This window comes from Furipterus horrens, unplaced genomic scaffold, assembly GCF_987537825.1.
Source record: "Furipterus horrens unplaced genomic scaffold, mFurHor1.1.pri manual_scaffold_5, whole genome shotgun sequence".
Classification (NCBI taxonomy): Eukaryota; Metazoa; Chordata; class Mammalia; order Chiroptera; family Furipteridae; genus Furipterus; species Furipterus horrens.
Window position 1 is genome coordinate 30675351 of NW_028327175.1, and position 14975 is coordinate 30690325.

The following is a 14975-nucleotide window of genomic DNA, read 5'->3' on the forward strand; positions in this document are numbered from 1 at the left end:
TCAGGTAGCTGTCATGTCGTGTCCCATTTTCCCGATTTTTACAGACGTGAACAGAGGCTCAGGGTCCAAGGAACTTGTTCAGAGCCAGTAATGGCAGAGCGGGGTCTTGCGGATCCTCACCACTGCCCCTTTGCGGCCCTTTGAGCACGCTAAGTCTTGACGACTGATACCTGGCAGGTCCGCTCACCTTCTCCGCTTAGAGCTGCTGGGGCAACACCGACCTAAGGCCCGCTCATAACCTCACCCAAGCCTCAGCCCCGAGGCGCTCCGGGGTCCTAAATTCTCCCGCGAGGTCCCGCCCCGCCCACCACCGCCCCCGCTCCTTCCACCCCCAGAGGAAACGGAAGTGGTGGCGGGACTGGGCGGAAGCAGGAAGCGGTGGAGAAGGGCCACGCCCGTCGCAGTGGTGGCTGTAGCACCATGGCGGAGAAGTTTGACCACCTGGAGGAGCACCTAGAGAAGTTCGTGGAGAACATCCGGCAGCTCGGTATCATCGTCAGCGACTTCCAGCCCAGCAGCCAGGCCGGGCTCAACCAAAAACTGTAAGTGGCGACCCGAGTCCGCGCGCGTTCCCCCGGGGCCCGCCGGGCAGCGTCCGCTTGGGGAGCCGGGATGGGATCGCGGATGGAAACCAGAATTGGGGTCCAGGGCCGGCGGAGAGCCACATCTTTTCTCCTGCCCTTCTCTGGGCCTGGTCCCTCCCGGACTGCCCGCTCCGGGCTGTGCTTCGGGAGTGGGCGCGCCGCTGCAGCCTGTTGCCGGCCCGCCCCCTTCCCGCTTTGCCTGGCCGGGACAGTTTCTTGAAGGCCTATGTAGAGACGTTCCCATGCCAGACAAAACAGTGTATGTTCTGGGGCCACATCCGTAGGAGTCACGCTTCATTAAGTCTTTCCCTGCTTATTGTGACTCCCTCCCAGCGGTTCCTCCTAACTCCGGGGAATTCAGAGCCTGTCTGTCCCCAGAGGGGAGGCGGACTTCGCTCGGAGCGCCTGAGGTAGGCCCGGTAAATCGAGGCTGCTGACACCACCTACTGCATAGGCCTGAATGGGGAGGAATTGGGGGAAGGGGCAGTGAGAAAGTCCGCAGGCCCTTGATTAATATTTCATGGTGCTAGGGCCTGGGATGGACAAAGGCAAATACACAAGTAGAATGCCCTGGAGAAGGGCACACGGCTTATATTAGACGGCTACAAGCATACACTCCGCACTACATACCCAGTGCTGTGGGGCTAGCCCTGCGATTTAGGAAGGCTCCCCAGGGGAGCTGAAATTCAACCAGGCAGTGAGCGCTTTCTTTCCCCCAGACTTGGAGGATGCCTTCTTAAGCTGGAGTCCACGGCTCCACGTGTTCTCTCAGACCCACACACAAAATCACAGTGCACACCAGGGTAATTGTTTTTGAGAGAAGGTTCACATTTTTCATCAGATTCTCAACAGAGTTGGTTCCTGCCCCCAATATCTGAAGGTATTCTGTAATTCCAAACGCTTCCAAAGTTATGAGCTTTGTGCAAACCCTGTATGTGGAAGGGACTCTTTTGTAGAGCCCTACTTGGCCAGGTGGGTGGTGCTCATGGTGCCATCGAGTTAACCAAATGCCCCCATTTTTTGCCTTTTTTTCCTCCCAGGAATTTTATTGTGACTGGCTTACAGGATATTGATAAGTGCAGACAACAACTTCATGATATTACCGTACCTTTAGAAGTTTTTGAGTAAGTACCATTTCTGATATTCATTCGAGTGTAATTCTAGTTTAGTTCTGGTATAATGACTGCTTCAGCGATGGGTTAAAGTTTTAGTGCCTGCTATGTGGTAGGCACAGCCTAGCTTCTGGGAATATGCCAGTGAAGAAAATAGACAAAAGCACCTGCTGTTGGAGTTTTATATTCTGGTGGAACCAACAATTTAAAAATATCTCAATATTGTATTGTTGAAAAGTTACTTGTGAATAGAGGAATGTTAAATATGAAATATGAAAAACATCACAGACTCTTAAAGTCCTGTTTAGACAGAAGGACAGCCACAGAACTTCCCTTTTAACTTAAAAAAGAGAAAAAAGAGATAGTCTTAAGTGGGTTATATTTTAAATTAAAAAAAAAATTTGCCAGAAACATCCTGAAAAGTAATCTAGTCTGGTGTCTCCCATACTGCCCCAGGGCTGCTAGTTTTGGGAGGTGGTAATATATGCTGTACTGGAAAAAAAGGAAAAAAAAGGTTCTTATGTCAAGTAAGTTTGGGAAGGTTATTTACAGTTTTCTACAGGAGGGTTATATGTGCTTACCGTAGTCATGGCCCAGAGAATGCATGCAGGAAATAAACTTTACATTTTTTAAATCCAGGTTTTATCACACTGGTTTGGTTGTCACACCCCTGATTTCACAGGTGGAGGAGGTGATAAGTGACTGCAGTGGGCTGTTTTCTGATCGATGTCAAGAGTTAAGACTAAAATCCTGGACTTGTCCTTCCCCAACCTGGGCTGTTTTCTCTGTGACAAACAGCCTCTTCTTCCTGGAGCTGATTCCGAATGATCCGCAAGAGCATGCTAGTACTTTTTCCAGTAAAACTAAAAACCACCAGTTTCCTTGAACAATACAATGGAACCTTGGTTCTCAAACTTAATTTGTTTTGGAAGGCTGTTTGAGAAGTGATATATATATATATATTTAAAAACTGAATCATTTTTTTCCCATTAGAAATACAATATCAGCATGAAGGGGTTGTTGAGTCAAGAAACGAAGTTTTGTTTGACAACCAAAACATGTTTGCTGTGAACAACTTGGTAGAGAACCAAATTGTTCAAGATGGGAAACATTTGAGATCTGAAGTTGGACTGTAAAGAAAAAGCTATTGTCATTTGACATCCCAAAAGGTCAGAGATACAAGTCCAAGTAACAGAGCTCAGTAGCTGTCCACAAAGATAGGACATTCATGCTGCAGTTTTCATGAGCTTGGCTACATCCTCGTCTGTTGGCCATGATGTCATGCTTTCTCTGCATGTTCTCAGTTGGCCCCATTGAATTCTCTGGCTTCAGGTGGGAGTGAAGGTCATGTGCAGGGTTATAGCTCTGGGCTCCTGGGTGATGATGCTGGCTTGTCAAGTGTGGGAAGGTGGAGGCTACTTTGCCTTCCTCATCAGTGCTGTTCCGTTCATGAATGTTCAGGATGGGTTTATTGACAGATAGGAAGATGATGGGGAAAGGTTGCTGGAGGACTGAGGAGAATGGGGCTTCAGTCAGCACAGCTCCAGCCCCAGCAGCTGGACAGAAGGGACAGTAGAGACTCACCTGGGTATTAGAAGGAGGTTGCCTCTGGGCTCTAATAAGCAGTGATGCCAACTGTCAGTCATTTTTGCATGAGGTAGAAGGAGTTTCCTGGCCCACAGTGGCTTTCTCAGCACACACTTTCAGATGCACTGACTTTTCTGTAATCAAGATAAAGATGGCAGCCTGGGCCCTTCTGCCCAGCACTTCCTTACCTCACTGGATGGGTGTGTTGGCAGAAGTGGGGCCAACCTTTGGGTCCTAGAAGAGCCCAATCTGAATAATATTACTCTTTCATGGTTGTTTATTTAGGACACTTGAATCTGTAAGGATTTTTTGTTCTTTACAAATGGCTGGATTTTGTTTAGAATTAACCAAAATTCTGCTTCCTTCATGCCATCATTTCAGAAACATTGCAATACAATGAAAGTTCTAGAACTTGTGATTTATTAATTTTTTGCTATCTGTCATAAAGGCCAGTTTTATGCCATTAAGTAACTTAACAGTGCCTTTAATCTGAAGTCATATATATATTTTACTGAAGCATTAAAATACATATATTAGATTTAGTGTGGTAATATTAGTTTTTGTTTCTTTGTAATGAATAATTCAGTTTATCTGAGTGATAGGAAGGTCTTCAGGGTACAGGAGGAGACAGGTGACATACAGCTGGTAAAATGTGCATATTCATATAGGCAGTGTGCTTAATGAAATCTTTGGGCTAAGGAAGAAATTTTGTGATGAATGGTGAAAATTTCAAGAACAGTTTAATACTGCTTAGAAATAATTGGAGAGAATCTGTTTAATTCAAGTTACTTAAGTTAATTAGTAGTATTCTCCCCCACCCCCCCTTCTGAAAGCAGTGGAACAGTTTGTAAAATAATCTTGGGATGAACAGGGCCCAGCTATCTTGCTTGCAGCTCTACCCCCTTTTCCCTCCAGCAGCCTGAGGCTCCTCCAGTAGGGTTCTCAAGGTTGGGGACCTGGGGTGTAGGCTGCAACTTGGGGGGCTCTTCCTGGATCCCCGATGTTGCTGTGCTTGAATCCCTTGCCTGAAGTCCTGGGCCCCTTGTAGCTCTGTCATATCAAGAGCTTCCTAGACTCAGGTTGTTGTGAGGATCTGAAGGTAATGGCCATGAAACCTTTGGGAAGCATGGATTCTGCGGATACAAAGTGGTGTAGCTGTGGAGCTTGCTAGGTTTAGAAGTGATCATTACTTGATTTTGATTTGTTCATTTTATAGAAGCAACATGAGATCACATCATCTATCCTTGTATAAATGAAGGAATCCTGATTTACCTTGTTCTTAGACAGTTTCTTCTCAACGGGGCCATGTGAAATTGTATATAGCTAACCTTTTTCCCCGTGTAAGAATAGATGTCAGCAAAGAGTGTTAATTAGATGTTTCCTGTTTCCAGATACATAGATCAAGGTCGAAACCCACAACTCTACACCAAAGAGTGCCTGGAGCGGGCTCTAGCAAAAAATGAACAAGTTAAAGGCAAGATTGACACAATGAAGGTAAGGCTCCTAGTAACAGAAAGTAATGTCAGAACATAAGGAAATCATTACAAAGTTGGCTAGTAGACTTTGTCATCCTTTTCCATGCTTATAATATCACACAATTGAGATTTCTGAATTGTGTAACATGTAGTAAGCATAGTTAAATATCAGTGATGCCTTCTGTTGGGCCTTTTCCTGTAATTGTGGTTCTTTGGTTTGGAGGAGTCTTGAATCTTCGTTCTCTTTTCTTCTCTGGTGGTGTCTCTAGCTTCTGACTCCAGACTCCTTTGTGCCATGTACCCTGTCACACACTTCTCCACAGAGACCTGCTCTGTTTCTTTGCTGTAAGGAAGTCTAGAAAACTGCATCTGTAACATGAAATACATTGTTTTTTCATGCTTAAATTCATTCAGATGTGGTTCTGATTGGAGTGTGTGTGGTTTGACTTCTACTCTCGTTGGACATTGCCATCCCTTTTCTGTTTTTCCACTTTTGTTGGCCTCATACAGCGAGCCCTCCTGCCACTCCACCCCCATTCCTCACTTGGGCCCGGCCACGCTGGTCTTGTTGCCGTTTCTGGAGTTCACCAACCCCTCTCCTTCCTTCCTGTATGTTCTTGTGTGGCCTTCTTTGTCTGGAGTTCTTGTGCTCTCTCTTTGCACACTGCCTATCCTTTGGGGTCACTGAATTTCTCCTGCTCAGAGAGGCCTTGGGATGAGCCTTCCCCAAGATTTTTTCCTGAGAATGCTGAGGAGGATTCTTTCATTTTTCCCTCTGTTCTGTGCAGCTTAAATTCCAGGATCTTGGGGCATGAGTGTTCCATGCCTGCTGATGCCTGACACCCACAGGTGTGCTCAGTCGGTGTCTGATGTGACCTTTCAGGGTCCGAAGGTGTGAGGAGTGAGCAGAGACACTCAGTATGACAGTGACAGTGATAGTGATAGGCGTCCCATGCTGCCCTGAGGTTGTCCCAGTGTCCTCCCAGGTGATTTGTACTGATGATAGACAGCGTGCCCCGAAGGTGGCATTGGCTGTAACTGTTAGTGTGGCTTCATTTCTCTTGTCAGTTTGAGACTCCATTTCTGTTGAACTTGGCGTTACCATCAGGAACTAATATAGCTTTAATGGGTAGCAAGCTGTGACTATTTGTACTGTTTTGTGCCCAGCTGAAATCTCTGTGAACAGGGTTGTGGTTCATGTGTGTTCCACTTGGTCCTGCCATGCTTCTATGCAACTCCAGTGCCTATGGGTGATGCAGAAGTTTCCTGTTGGCAATACCACCTGGGGACTGTGGTTTATCTTCAGTTTGCCTCTGTTGTTGCTTGGTGTCATTGTCTTCAAGACCTGTGAAAGTCACTGTGTAGGTACATAACTCCCTTTGTCCAGTGGGGGTGGATTGTAGAGTTGACGTGCAGTCTCCTTTGAGAATATGGTCTTCACTATGTAAGTATTCTATCTTTGTGTATATCCACAGTGCTTATTCTCAGTGTAGCTTATAAGAAAAGGTTTTGAGATACTTACAGATACTTAGTTGCCTTTAAGATTGGTGTAAAACAAATGTTATGCTGATAGGTAGGATCAGGAAGCCATGGCATTTGGTGTGGACAGGTTTCCAGGTGCTCTGAAAGTTTGATTGAGCTGTTTGCACACAGAGTGCGATGTGGTTCAGGTTATTCATTGCTTCATTAAATAATATTTGAAGATTTCTGTTACATGTGCTGTGTGCAAAAATTATTTTCACACGTGTGAATGGTTCCTTATAGGTGGGCCTTTTTCACTTTGAAGCGGGAGGGAAGAAGTTGTATTTGAGCATGAATTTTTTTTTCAGCTTATTCTTTATGTATCTATCACATAGTGGCAAGCACAGTTTGCTGCTGGTTCCCAAGTATTGCATCCATGTGCAATGAGCAGGCAGCACTGGAACATGGGTTTGCATGGGGGCAAAGTAGATTCCGATGTTTGTGGGTCTCTGGGGGTTTAGTCTTTGACTTGGATGGTGGATCACAAAGAGGTTTTGACAGTGTACATTTTTCTTCTTAGAAATTTAAAAGCCTGTTGATTCAAGAACTTTCTAAAGTATTTCCAGAAGACATGGCTAAATATCGAAGCATCCGAGGGGAGGACCACCCCCCTTCCTAACTTCACCCTCCCTCTGTCTGAAGATCCTCCTAATCCTGTTTGAATTGCTGTGACCTTCAGGCAGCCTGTGAGTGAGCCACCTCAGTTGGTGGGGCCTAGAGGGCGTTGTGGACCTGTGCGCCTGCAGCCCCCACCCCCATTTTCAGACGACTAGCAAGTGCACGTCTTGAGTGCAATACATTTAAACCTTATGGCAGAATTGTCTTGAAAATACTAAATATGTTAAGATAAAAGGTTTTAAAAATTCTACTTATGACTTTTCTGTTTGTATACTTTTCTGTTTCATTTTATTATGGTGTCAAAGAAAGCTAACAACAAAGAATAAAAAATTGGTTTAATATCAGAAGTACTTGAATTGGTTTTGTATTTTATATTTTCAAATTTAGTGCATAAAAGCTGTGCTCAATGTAACTCTTTACATGGATTTCAATTAGACATAAGCTTATAACAAAGTCTGTAAGTACTTATATGACTTAATCCATTTAATTATTTCATAACATTGTTATACTATAGTGTAATGTATCTTGTAAACTTCTCCAAAGTGTAATATTCATAAAGTTAGTTCCCCAGGTAGTTAGACGGGAAAAGCTAAAGCAAAATGCAGAATTCTGATTTCTTCACAGCCTGCTTCATAGCGAGCATAACAAATACTGAAGGCAGATTTAGGGACATGATTGAAGAGCACCCCTCAGACTGCTACTGATTGCAAGTGGGATTCTGATCAGTTGCACAGTCTGACTCAGTGGGTCCTCATGGGCTTAGCAAGCCTGCCTGGCTTATAAACTCATGATGCTGTAACATCTACGGACCATACTGTGATTCACAGCCCTGGTACATCGTTTCTCATGGGTGACTTGCGGGCTACCTGCATCAGAATGGCCTGGACTTGTTTATTAGAAAGGTGGTCTCAATTCAGGCTTACTGGTTAGAGGCCTTAGGCTGGGGCCTGGGAACCTGTATCGTTGATTTGCTTTCCTTGAGTGATTCTGGGCCTGCTTAGATATCAGAACATGCTGTAAGGATTTTGATGTCATCATTATGTAGCAGTGTCTGGTCTGTGTCACATGAGTCCATAGGAATGGTTTAGTGAAGTGAGGATCAGAGCCCAGCTTTCAGTGTTCTCACTGCCCCTTTCTGGAATGGGGGGACTTGTGCATGGCCACTGCTCCCCAGAGGGGTCTTACTGAGAGTCATGGGCCACACACCTTAGGAAGTTGGTACTTTGTTAATGGATCCATTCTCCAAAATGACACCAGAAAAGGTCTCCCATCTGGAGAAATGGTTTCTTCTTGCGGAGGGGACTCCCCTGTCCAGTAGGTCCTGGAGCCAGTGGGTCCTCTCTCGAGTTGGTTTTCCCACTTCTAACCTCCCTATTACCTGTTCCACAGAGGCTTTGGGGCCTGGCTTGCTGAGCATTTCCCAGACACTATTCCCATAAGTCAATTCAGTTGGTCCTTATCACACCCCTCAGTTGTGGGAACTTACCTTTATGTTACAAAGCCAGAAATGGTCACAGAGGCTAAATCACAAGCCCACTCTCACAGCTAATGTGTAGCAGATCTACAGGTTCAATGCTGGCTGTCTTCGTCCAGGGTTCACGTTCTAAACCAAGGTGCTCTGTTGTCTCAGTAGAGGACATCATTCTGCAGTTGCAGCTGTAGCCCAGTTGCTCCATACAATCACCCTCACACTTAAAACATTGTGCTGTGACTCCAGGTTTTTATCGTCTCCTTCTTGTTAGGTGCATTTCCATTCCCTCTGCACTGGTGCCTGGCTGGTACATGGGTGTCCCTGATACCCCTCTGCGTTCTAATGCATTCAGGGTGTAGCTGCCAAAGGGCAATGGTTGGTTCTGCATATGCTGGGCCTGGGAGTCTCAGGTGGCCTTGGGCCACTTAATACAGATGTCTGTCCTCGGGGAAAGTAGGTTGCCATCAATTAGTGAAGATGCTTATTTGTGGCCAATGATAAAAAGCCCGGCAGCATTGTGGATGTGCTGACCTTGGCCCAGGAGGGCAGATGCAGCTATAATGTGTCACTCTGGAATAATCACCAGTCCCCTTTTCACTACAGGTTTAAGTATGTGGTGCACTACCCTGGAACTCTTAAACAATTCTCAAGTGTATTGACGCCGCCGTCACCACCACCACCACCATAGCGGATCCCCAAGAATGAATAGGAATTGCAGCTCATGGTGCCATAACATTGTACCATGTTTTCTCCCTAAGTTCATGGCTTGGTCTCCATTTTGCAGTGTACCTGCTGGTATTAGTATTGCGAATACCAGTCACTTGCAAGTCTTCTTTAGGTTCAGAACTGACATGGTGTTAGTTATGTGATTTCAGAGGAGCATTGAAGGATCTGGAGGATGCCTTCTTGCAAACTCAGAGAAAAGGTGTGATGTTGATTATAATGGCCACTGCCACTCAGACTTCTCTACCAGAAGGTACAGGACTATACCTCAAACCCAGATGTGCACACCTGAGCTCACTGTTCCTTTGCTTGGCCCTTTGACCCCTCCTCGAGGGTTCATTTCAATTAAAATAATAATTATTGGAATCTTCCTGGTGAAATATCAACCATTTTGATGAGCTGCTTCTCTTTAGATCACTTCTACCCATAGACATCGTATATGTTGCCAGTTCCTCCTTTGATTGTGAACGTTTCTCTCCATGTTCTTCATCAAAACACAGAGCAGTTAACCAGCTGGAAAGCCCAATGATGTTTGATGCCCGACTACATCTCTGTGCCACTGTGAGCAGGTCCTGGAACGAACATGGAGTCTGAGCTTTTAAGTCACTATTGCAGGTTTCTGTGCTGCCTCTGCGGTAAAGAAAAAACTAAATATTAAATTCCACCTTTATGTAGAAGTAGAATACCCTTTATTTTTTTGGGTATACAAAGTATCTAGAAGGATCCAGCCATGTAAGATGAAAATTGGAGACATTTATTGAAGAAGATACAAGATGCAAGAAACATTGTACATAGGATGATGATCCTTCAGTCCCCTTCAAAGTAGGCACCTCAGGACCTCATGCAGTTCTCCTAATCTCCGTCAGCTGACCTGACATATTTTCCTGAATCTCATTGATGGTCTGAAATCTCTTTCCTTTCAAAGGTGATTTTAGTTTTGGGAAAAGCCAGAAGTCACAGGGCACCAAATCTGGGCTGTAGTGGGGCTGAGTTACCTGAGTGCTTCGATGTTTCACCAAAAACTCAGCACAAGATGTGATGTGTGAGTGGGTACACTGTGATGAAGCTGCCAGTCACCAGTTGCCCATAGTTGTGGTCTTTTGAATCATCCAAATAGTTTTTGCAGAGGAATGTTCAAGCGTAATGCAAAATTTGATACAGATTCGTTGCTCTACTTGCTCAGTCATTTTGAGTGTGACAGCCATACAATACCCATGCTCACTCAGTGGTGTCTACTGCCCCCCTGACTAGTACAGTGAAGTCATCATTGTTCACTCTTGTGCATCCCAGTCCACTCTCCTTGGCTGCCAGGTTACAGCGATATGGCGCAAACAGTTCTCATTGTATTAACAATGACTGAACTTTTTCTGGACAGAACTCATTGTATATCAGATGTATTCATCCAGAAAACTCAGAAAAATATAGCTAAGGAAAGCCCCATGTTGCTGTCTTAATTGTTAATGTGTTTTTTAATTAGATATTTTTTGTTCACAAACACATGAATAATTAGATATAGAATTATTCCTATACACATAAGTTGGTAATTTAAAAAAAAACAAAAAACACTGTACCATGAAAATCTGCGAGAGTACAATAAATTTTCCTACATAATAATTGTTAATGCTTAGTGTTCCATTAATGTAGTAACAGCAGACACATATGTTGTAATTGGTATGCCAGACACAGTTCAAGCACTTTTTATGCATTGACTCAATTACCACAGTAAACTATTTAACAGTGTGAGGCACAGAGAGTTTGGGTAACATAGGTCACTAGCTAACAAGGGGCTGAGTAGGGCTTGCACCTGCACAATCACAAGTCTGCCTCACTTGGCCCTCTTGCCTTTTGCACTCAGTCTGTCAATCACTATTGGATATCTACGTGATTCACAATTTTTCGCTACTACAAAACACTCCTCTTTGTTCATACACTTTCCTCTACTTGTTCAATTATGATTTAGGATAAATTCCTGGAAGTGGAATATGGGATTTACATTTGCTCAGGGTTGCTGTACTCATTTTCTATTGCTCTCAAGCCCTGAAATAACCAGATGTTAGTTTCAAAGGCAAATGTTCATGTATGGGAAATATTAGTAATGTCTCTCGGTAGTTTATCTTTTATGTTCTTATCAAACAAAAATGTATGAATGGCTTGTTGAAGTATTACTACAGTCAATGATGACACAGAGGCTCTCTACTAATAAGGTCACATGGCAACCCTGAGTAACCAGATATCCTGCTCTGTTTTCTGCCACTTACCTGGACAGAACTGACCTATCAGTCCAAGTGACAGAGGTGCCATTGATCCAAGAGGCACCAACAGAACATACAATGCTTGATTATTTAAAGACTCAGGCAATGTTAGGCGGCAGCTGTCCTTTTTAAGTGTGTCACAAACCTAAGAAGTTACAAAGGAAAAAGATGAATACATTTGGCTATATAATGTTAAATAAAAATCACCCCAAACCAATTTAAAGTTACAAAAACACAATAAACTCCAAAGACAAAAAATTAAGAAAAACACCTATACATGTGACAAAGGGCTAAATATCTACTGTACATAGAGGTCTTACACTAATAAGAAGAGGACAAACTTAGGGAAGAACAGGCAGTTGTTCATTGTTACATTGTTTATAATAGGAAAAAAAGAAAAAGTAAAAGATAAAAGGCAGTAAGTTCAGTGTCCATACACAATAGCTTAAATTAGGGTTTATCTGTTTGATGGAGTACTACACAGTGTTTCAAAAGAATGAAAGAATAAAGAAAATCTATACTCAATGATAAGGGAAATTGCCAAGGTATATTAAGTTATTAAAAAGCAAGTCTGTTCAACAGACATTAATTTAGGGTCTACGTACAATGGTCTAAGCTATATGCAAACTGAGTGAGTGTTTCTCCAGGGTGATCTGCCCACCTGTGGTGGAACCACAGTGGTAGGGGACAGGGAGGGGCTTATGAAAAATGCTGATTCTAGGCCCCACCCCCCAGTGCTGCTGTACTAGAGTCCTCTCCTCCCTTCACTTCTATTCAGCACACTCCACCTGCGCATTCAGTGTTGCGTTCCTCAGGGGTTCTCTTTCGTTGTACACCCTCTCCCTGGGCAAGCTCGTCCATCTCATGGCTCCAGTTACAATTCCGTGCCAAGATTCTCAAGTTTATATCCATCCCTGCTAAGTGAGTCCCATCTGCCATTAACCCAACTTTCTGCTCCTCTCTGCTTGGCTGTCTCCCAGGCACCTCCAACTCAGTGTTTTTAAAGCTAGACTCAACATTTTTCCCACCCCAACATCTCCCTGTGTCTTCCCCTCAGAAAGTGGCACCACCTTCCTTCCAGGTCCATCATTCTTGCTTCCTTTTCCTCCTTCACCATTTCTTCTGCCTGTCACTAAGTCTCCTAAATACCCCATTTCTTCACTGTTTTTACTACAGCCATGCTAGTATTTGGTTCTCCCAACACAGTGCGTCCCTTCCCTCATGGTGCACTTCCCTTCCTTGCTCCTTGGCTCATCTTCCAGGTTGCAGTGTAAAAGCACCTGCATTAGATCTTGGAGCAGAGCTGGTCTCTTTGTTAATCTTTCCTGTGACATTCAGTATCAAAGGTACTGAGAGTTACAGGGGAAACATCTTACCTTCAGGATTATAATCCCTTTAAGAGTCTGGATCATGCCAGCCTTATTCATTCCTATGTTCTAAAACGTACTAAGTGTCTGACACATATGGTGCTTATTAGTCATTGAACGATTAATGAGCAATCAAATTATATGACACAGCAAGTCTGGATATTTGGGGAATCATGCATGGATTCAGCAGTGGCCAAGAGAAACAGCACAAAGTGATTGTGTGACAGTGGAAGTGACATGTCACAATTGCATTGGGCCATGGATAAGATTGTTTCATCCTCACAAGAGGAAAGTTCCAGCTGTTTCCCAGATCTTACATCCCCATTCTGTGATGTTAACAGGGGGCAGAGCTCATGAAATGAAGAAAATGGCCAGACTCCCTCGAAAGGAGTTCTGGTCAGCTGGCTGAGGGCTCTGTAGCTGAAACTTTGAATGACACCGATAAGAAATGATCCTCCCACACCACCCAGTATGTTTCTGCACAGAGAAAAAGGCCTGCTTCAAAATGGCTTCGCACTCTCACTCCCTTCATCCTGATCCATTGGGATCTGTTGAGGGCATGCTGTTTGTAGCAACTGCTGGTCCATTAACTTAGTCTTCGCCCAGCTGAACTGATGTTCCTGGGCCAGGAATGGTGTGGCTTTCTTGTGTTTGCCTCTTTCCTTTCTAGTACCCTCACACAGCCTTTGGCCGAGTTTCAGTTGTCAACAGAAAGATCCAGATGTGTGATAAGTATTCCTATTATTATAGAAAGAACATTGCTTGCCCTTAAAGGGTACAGCTATATACTAAGTACAGAAAAACTTGGTTATGTAGCATTCACTATTATTGAACTATTGTGCCCCAAATCTAGATTTTATTGATTTTTTAATATAAAAATTCAAATACATGTACTTACATATTTCTTAGATAGAAATGAAAAGTCAAATAGTTTTGTATTAAGATAGGGGTCAAATAATTGTAACAGGAAGACCCAAACTAAAGAGAAGATAGAAGATTGTTTCTCTTACCTACCGCCTGACTGGCCTAGGTCTGCAGAGTGGTTATACTCAACAGTACCATCAGCTGCTCTGTTGGGAGCTGCCCTACAGAGAGCCCCAGGTGGCAAGAAATTGGTGCCTCTGGACAGAAGCCAGTGTACCTGTATCCCAACACAGTCATGTTCACCAGCTTTGAAGCAGCCCCTTGCCTGTGCAGCCCTGGTTGGACTACACTGGCAATGCCTTGATGACAGCCTGTGAGAGACCCTGGGCCAGATGCATCCAGATAATCTCTGCCTGTGTCCCTGACCCACAGAATCTTTGAGACAGTGCTTGTTGTTTTAAGTCTCTATTTTTAGGGGTAATTTGTTACCTAGCAATGGCTAACTAATACACTATTTAATGAGAAATAGATATATAGGGAAGAAAAAGGAAAGGGGAAAAAAAAGAGGACATTTCTGTTATTTTGTTTTGCATAACACCCATTGTCTCTTATCTTCCTCCTCCACCCACCCCCCCTTCGAATTCACCTTGGTAGCAAAAAAGAACAACTATTATTTATTTGCTCTTGACTCTTTGATTTGGACAGGGCTCAGTGGGGACAGCTTGTGCTCCACAGGACACTCACCTCAGGCTGGCAGGTTCACTGCCAAGGTAGCCCACTCATATGGCTGGCAAGGTGTTGCTTACTGGGGCTGGTTGCTGGGTTGTTGGCTGGATTCTCAGTTCTCTTCCACATGCCATTTCTTCGTGGTGAGGATGGGCTTCTCATCACTGGGTTCTGAGAGGGAGGGTCCCAAAAGTGAATGACCTAAAAGGACACACTCCATTGTACAAGCTCCTGCTTGTGTCTTTCTTGCTTGCTGATGTCTCATTGGCCAAAGCTAGCGCTGTGAAAAAGCCCTGAGTCAAGGGTATGAGGTCTGGGAGGTGTGGTTCTTTGTGGGGCTATCAGAGTAACGGTCTGCAACAGAGGCATATGTTGATATAAAATACCCATGGTTCTTTTTATTGTATAAGGCTTACATAGTTGTATTATTTGGAATTAGATTATTTATCCATATTAAGAAGCCTTTTAGAAAAATCCAGCCACGTGACTTCATTCTTATAGCAGCAATTAGCTAAATATAAAACTCTTGAGCAATATTTCCATATTTAATTTATTTCTCCAACTTGACTTACTGTAATGTTGCCCATTCTGTATTTCCAGATTTCCTTTTTTCCATTTCTCTACATGATTATCTATTACATCTTTGACCTATCATATCCAACTGTGGCAGGCAAA

At 43.9% G+C, this 14975-nt stretch overlaps 1 protein-coding gene across 4 annotated transcripts in view; it reads left to right on the top strand.

Moving 5' to 3' along the window:
- The first annotated feature begins 357 nt into the window (after nucleotides 1-357).
- Nucleotides 358-14975, top strand: part of MED10 (mediator complex subunit 10) — a 57712-nt gene continuing 43094 nt past the window's right edge. For 2 of the 4 annotated variants that reach the window (XR_016511292.1, XM_090278920.1), the window contains exons 1-3: nucleotides 359-542; nucleotides 1625-1708; nucleotides 4675-4777. Coding sequence is in view for 3 of the 4 variants with exons in the window: in XM_090278920.1 (XP_090135046.1) it covers nucleotides 421-542; nucleotides 1625-1708; nucleotides 4675-4777 (309 nt within the window). In the remaining variant the exon portion in view is untranslated. Of the gene's footprint in view, nucleotides 543-1624; nucleotides 1709-4674; nucleotides 4778-6799; nucleotides 7028-14975 lie in introns of those variants that run through there. The other 2 variants (XM_090278919.1, XM_090278918.1) reach the window with 2 other exon arrangements.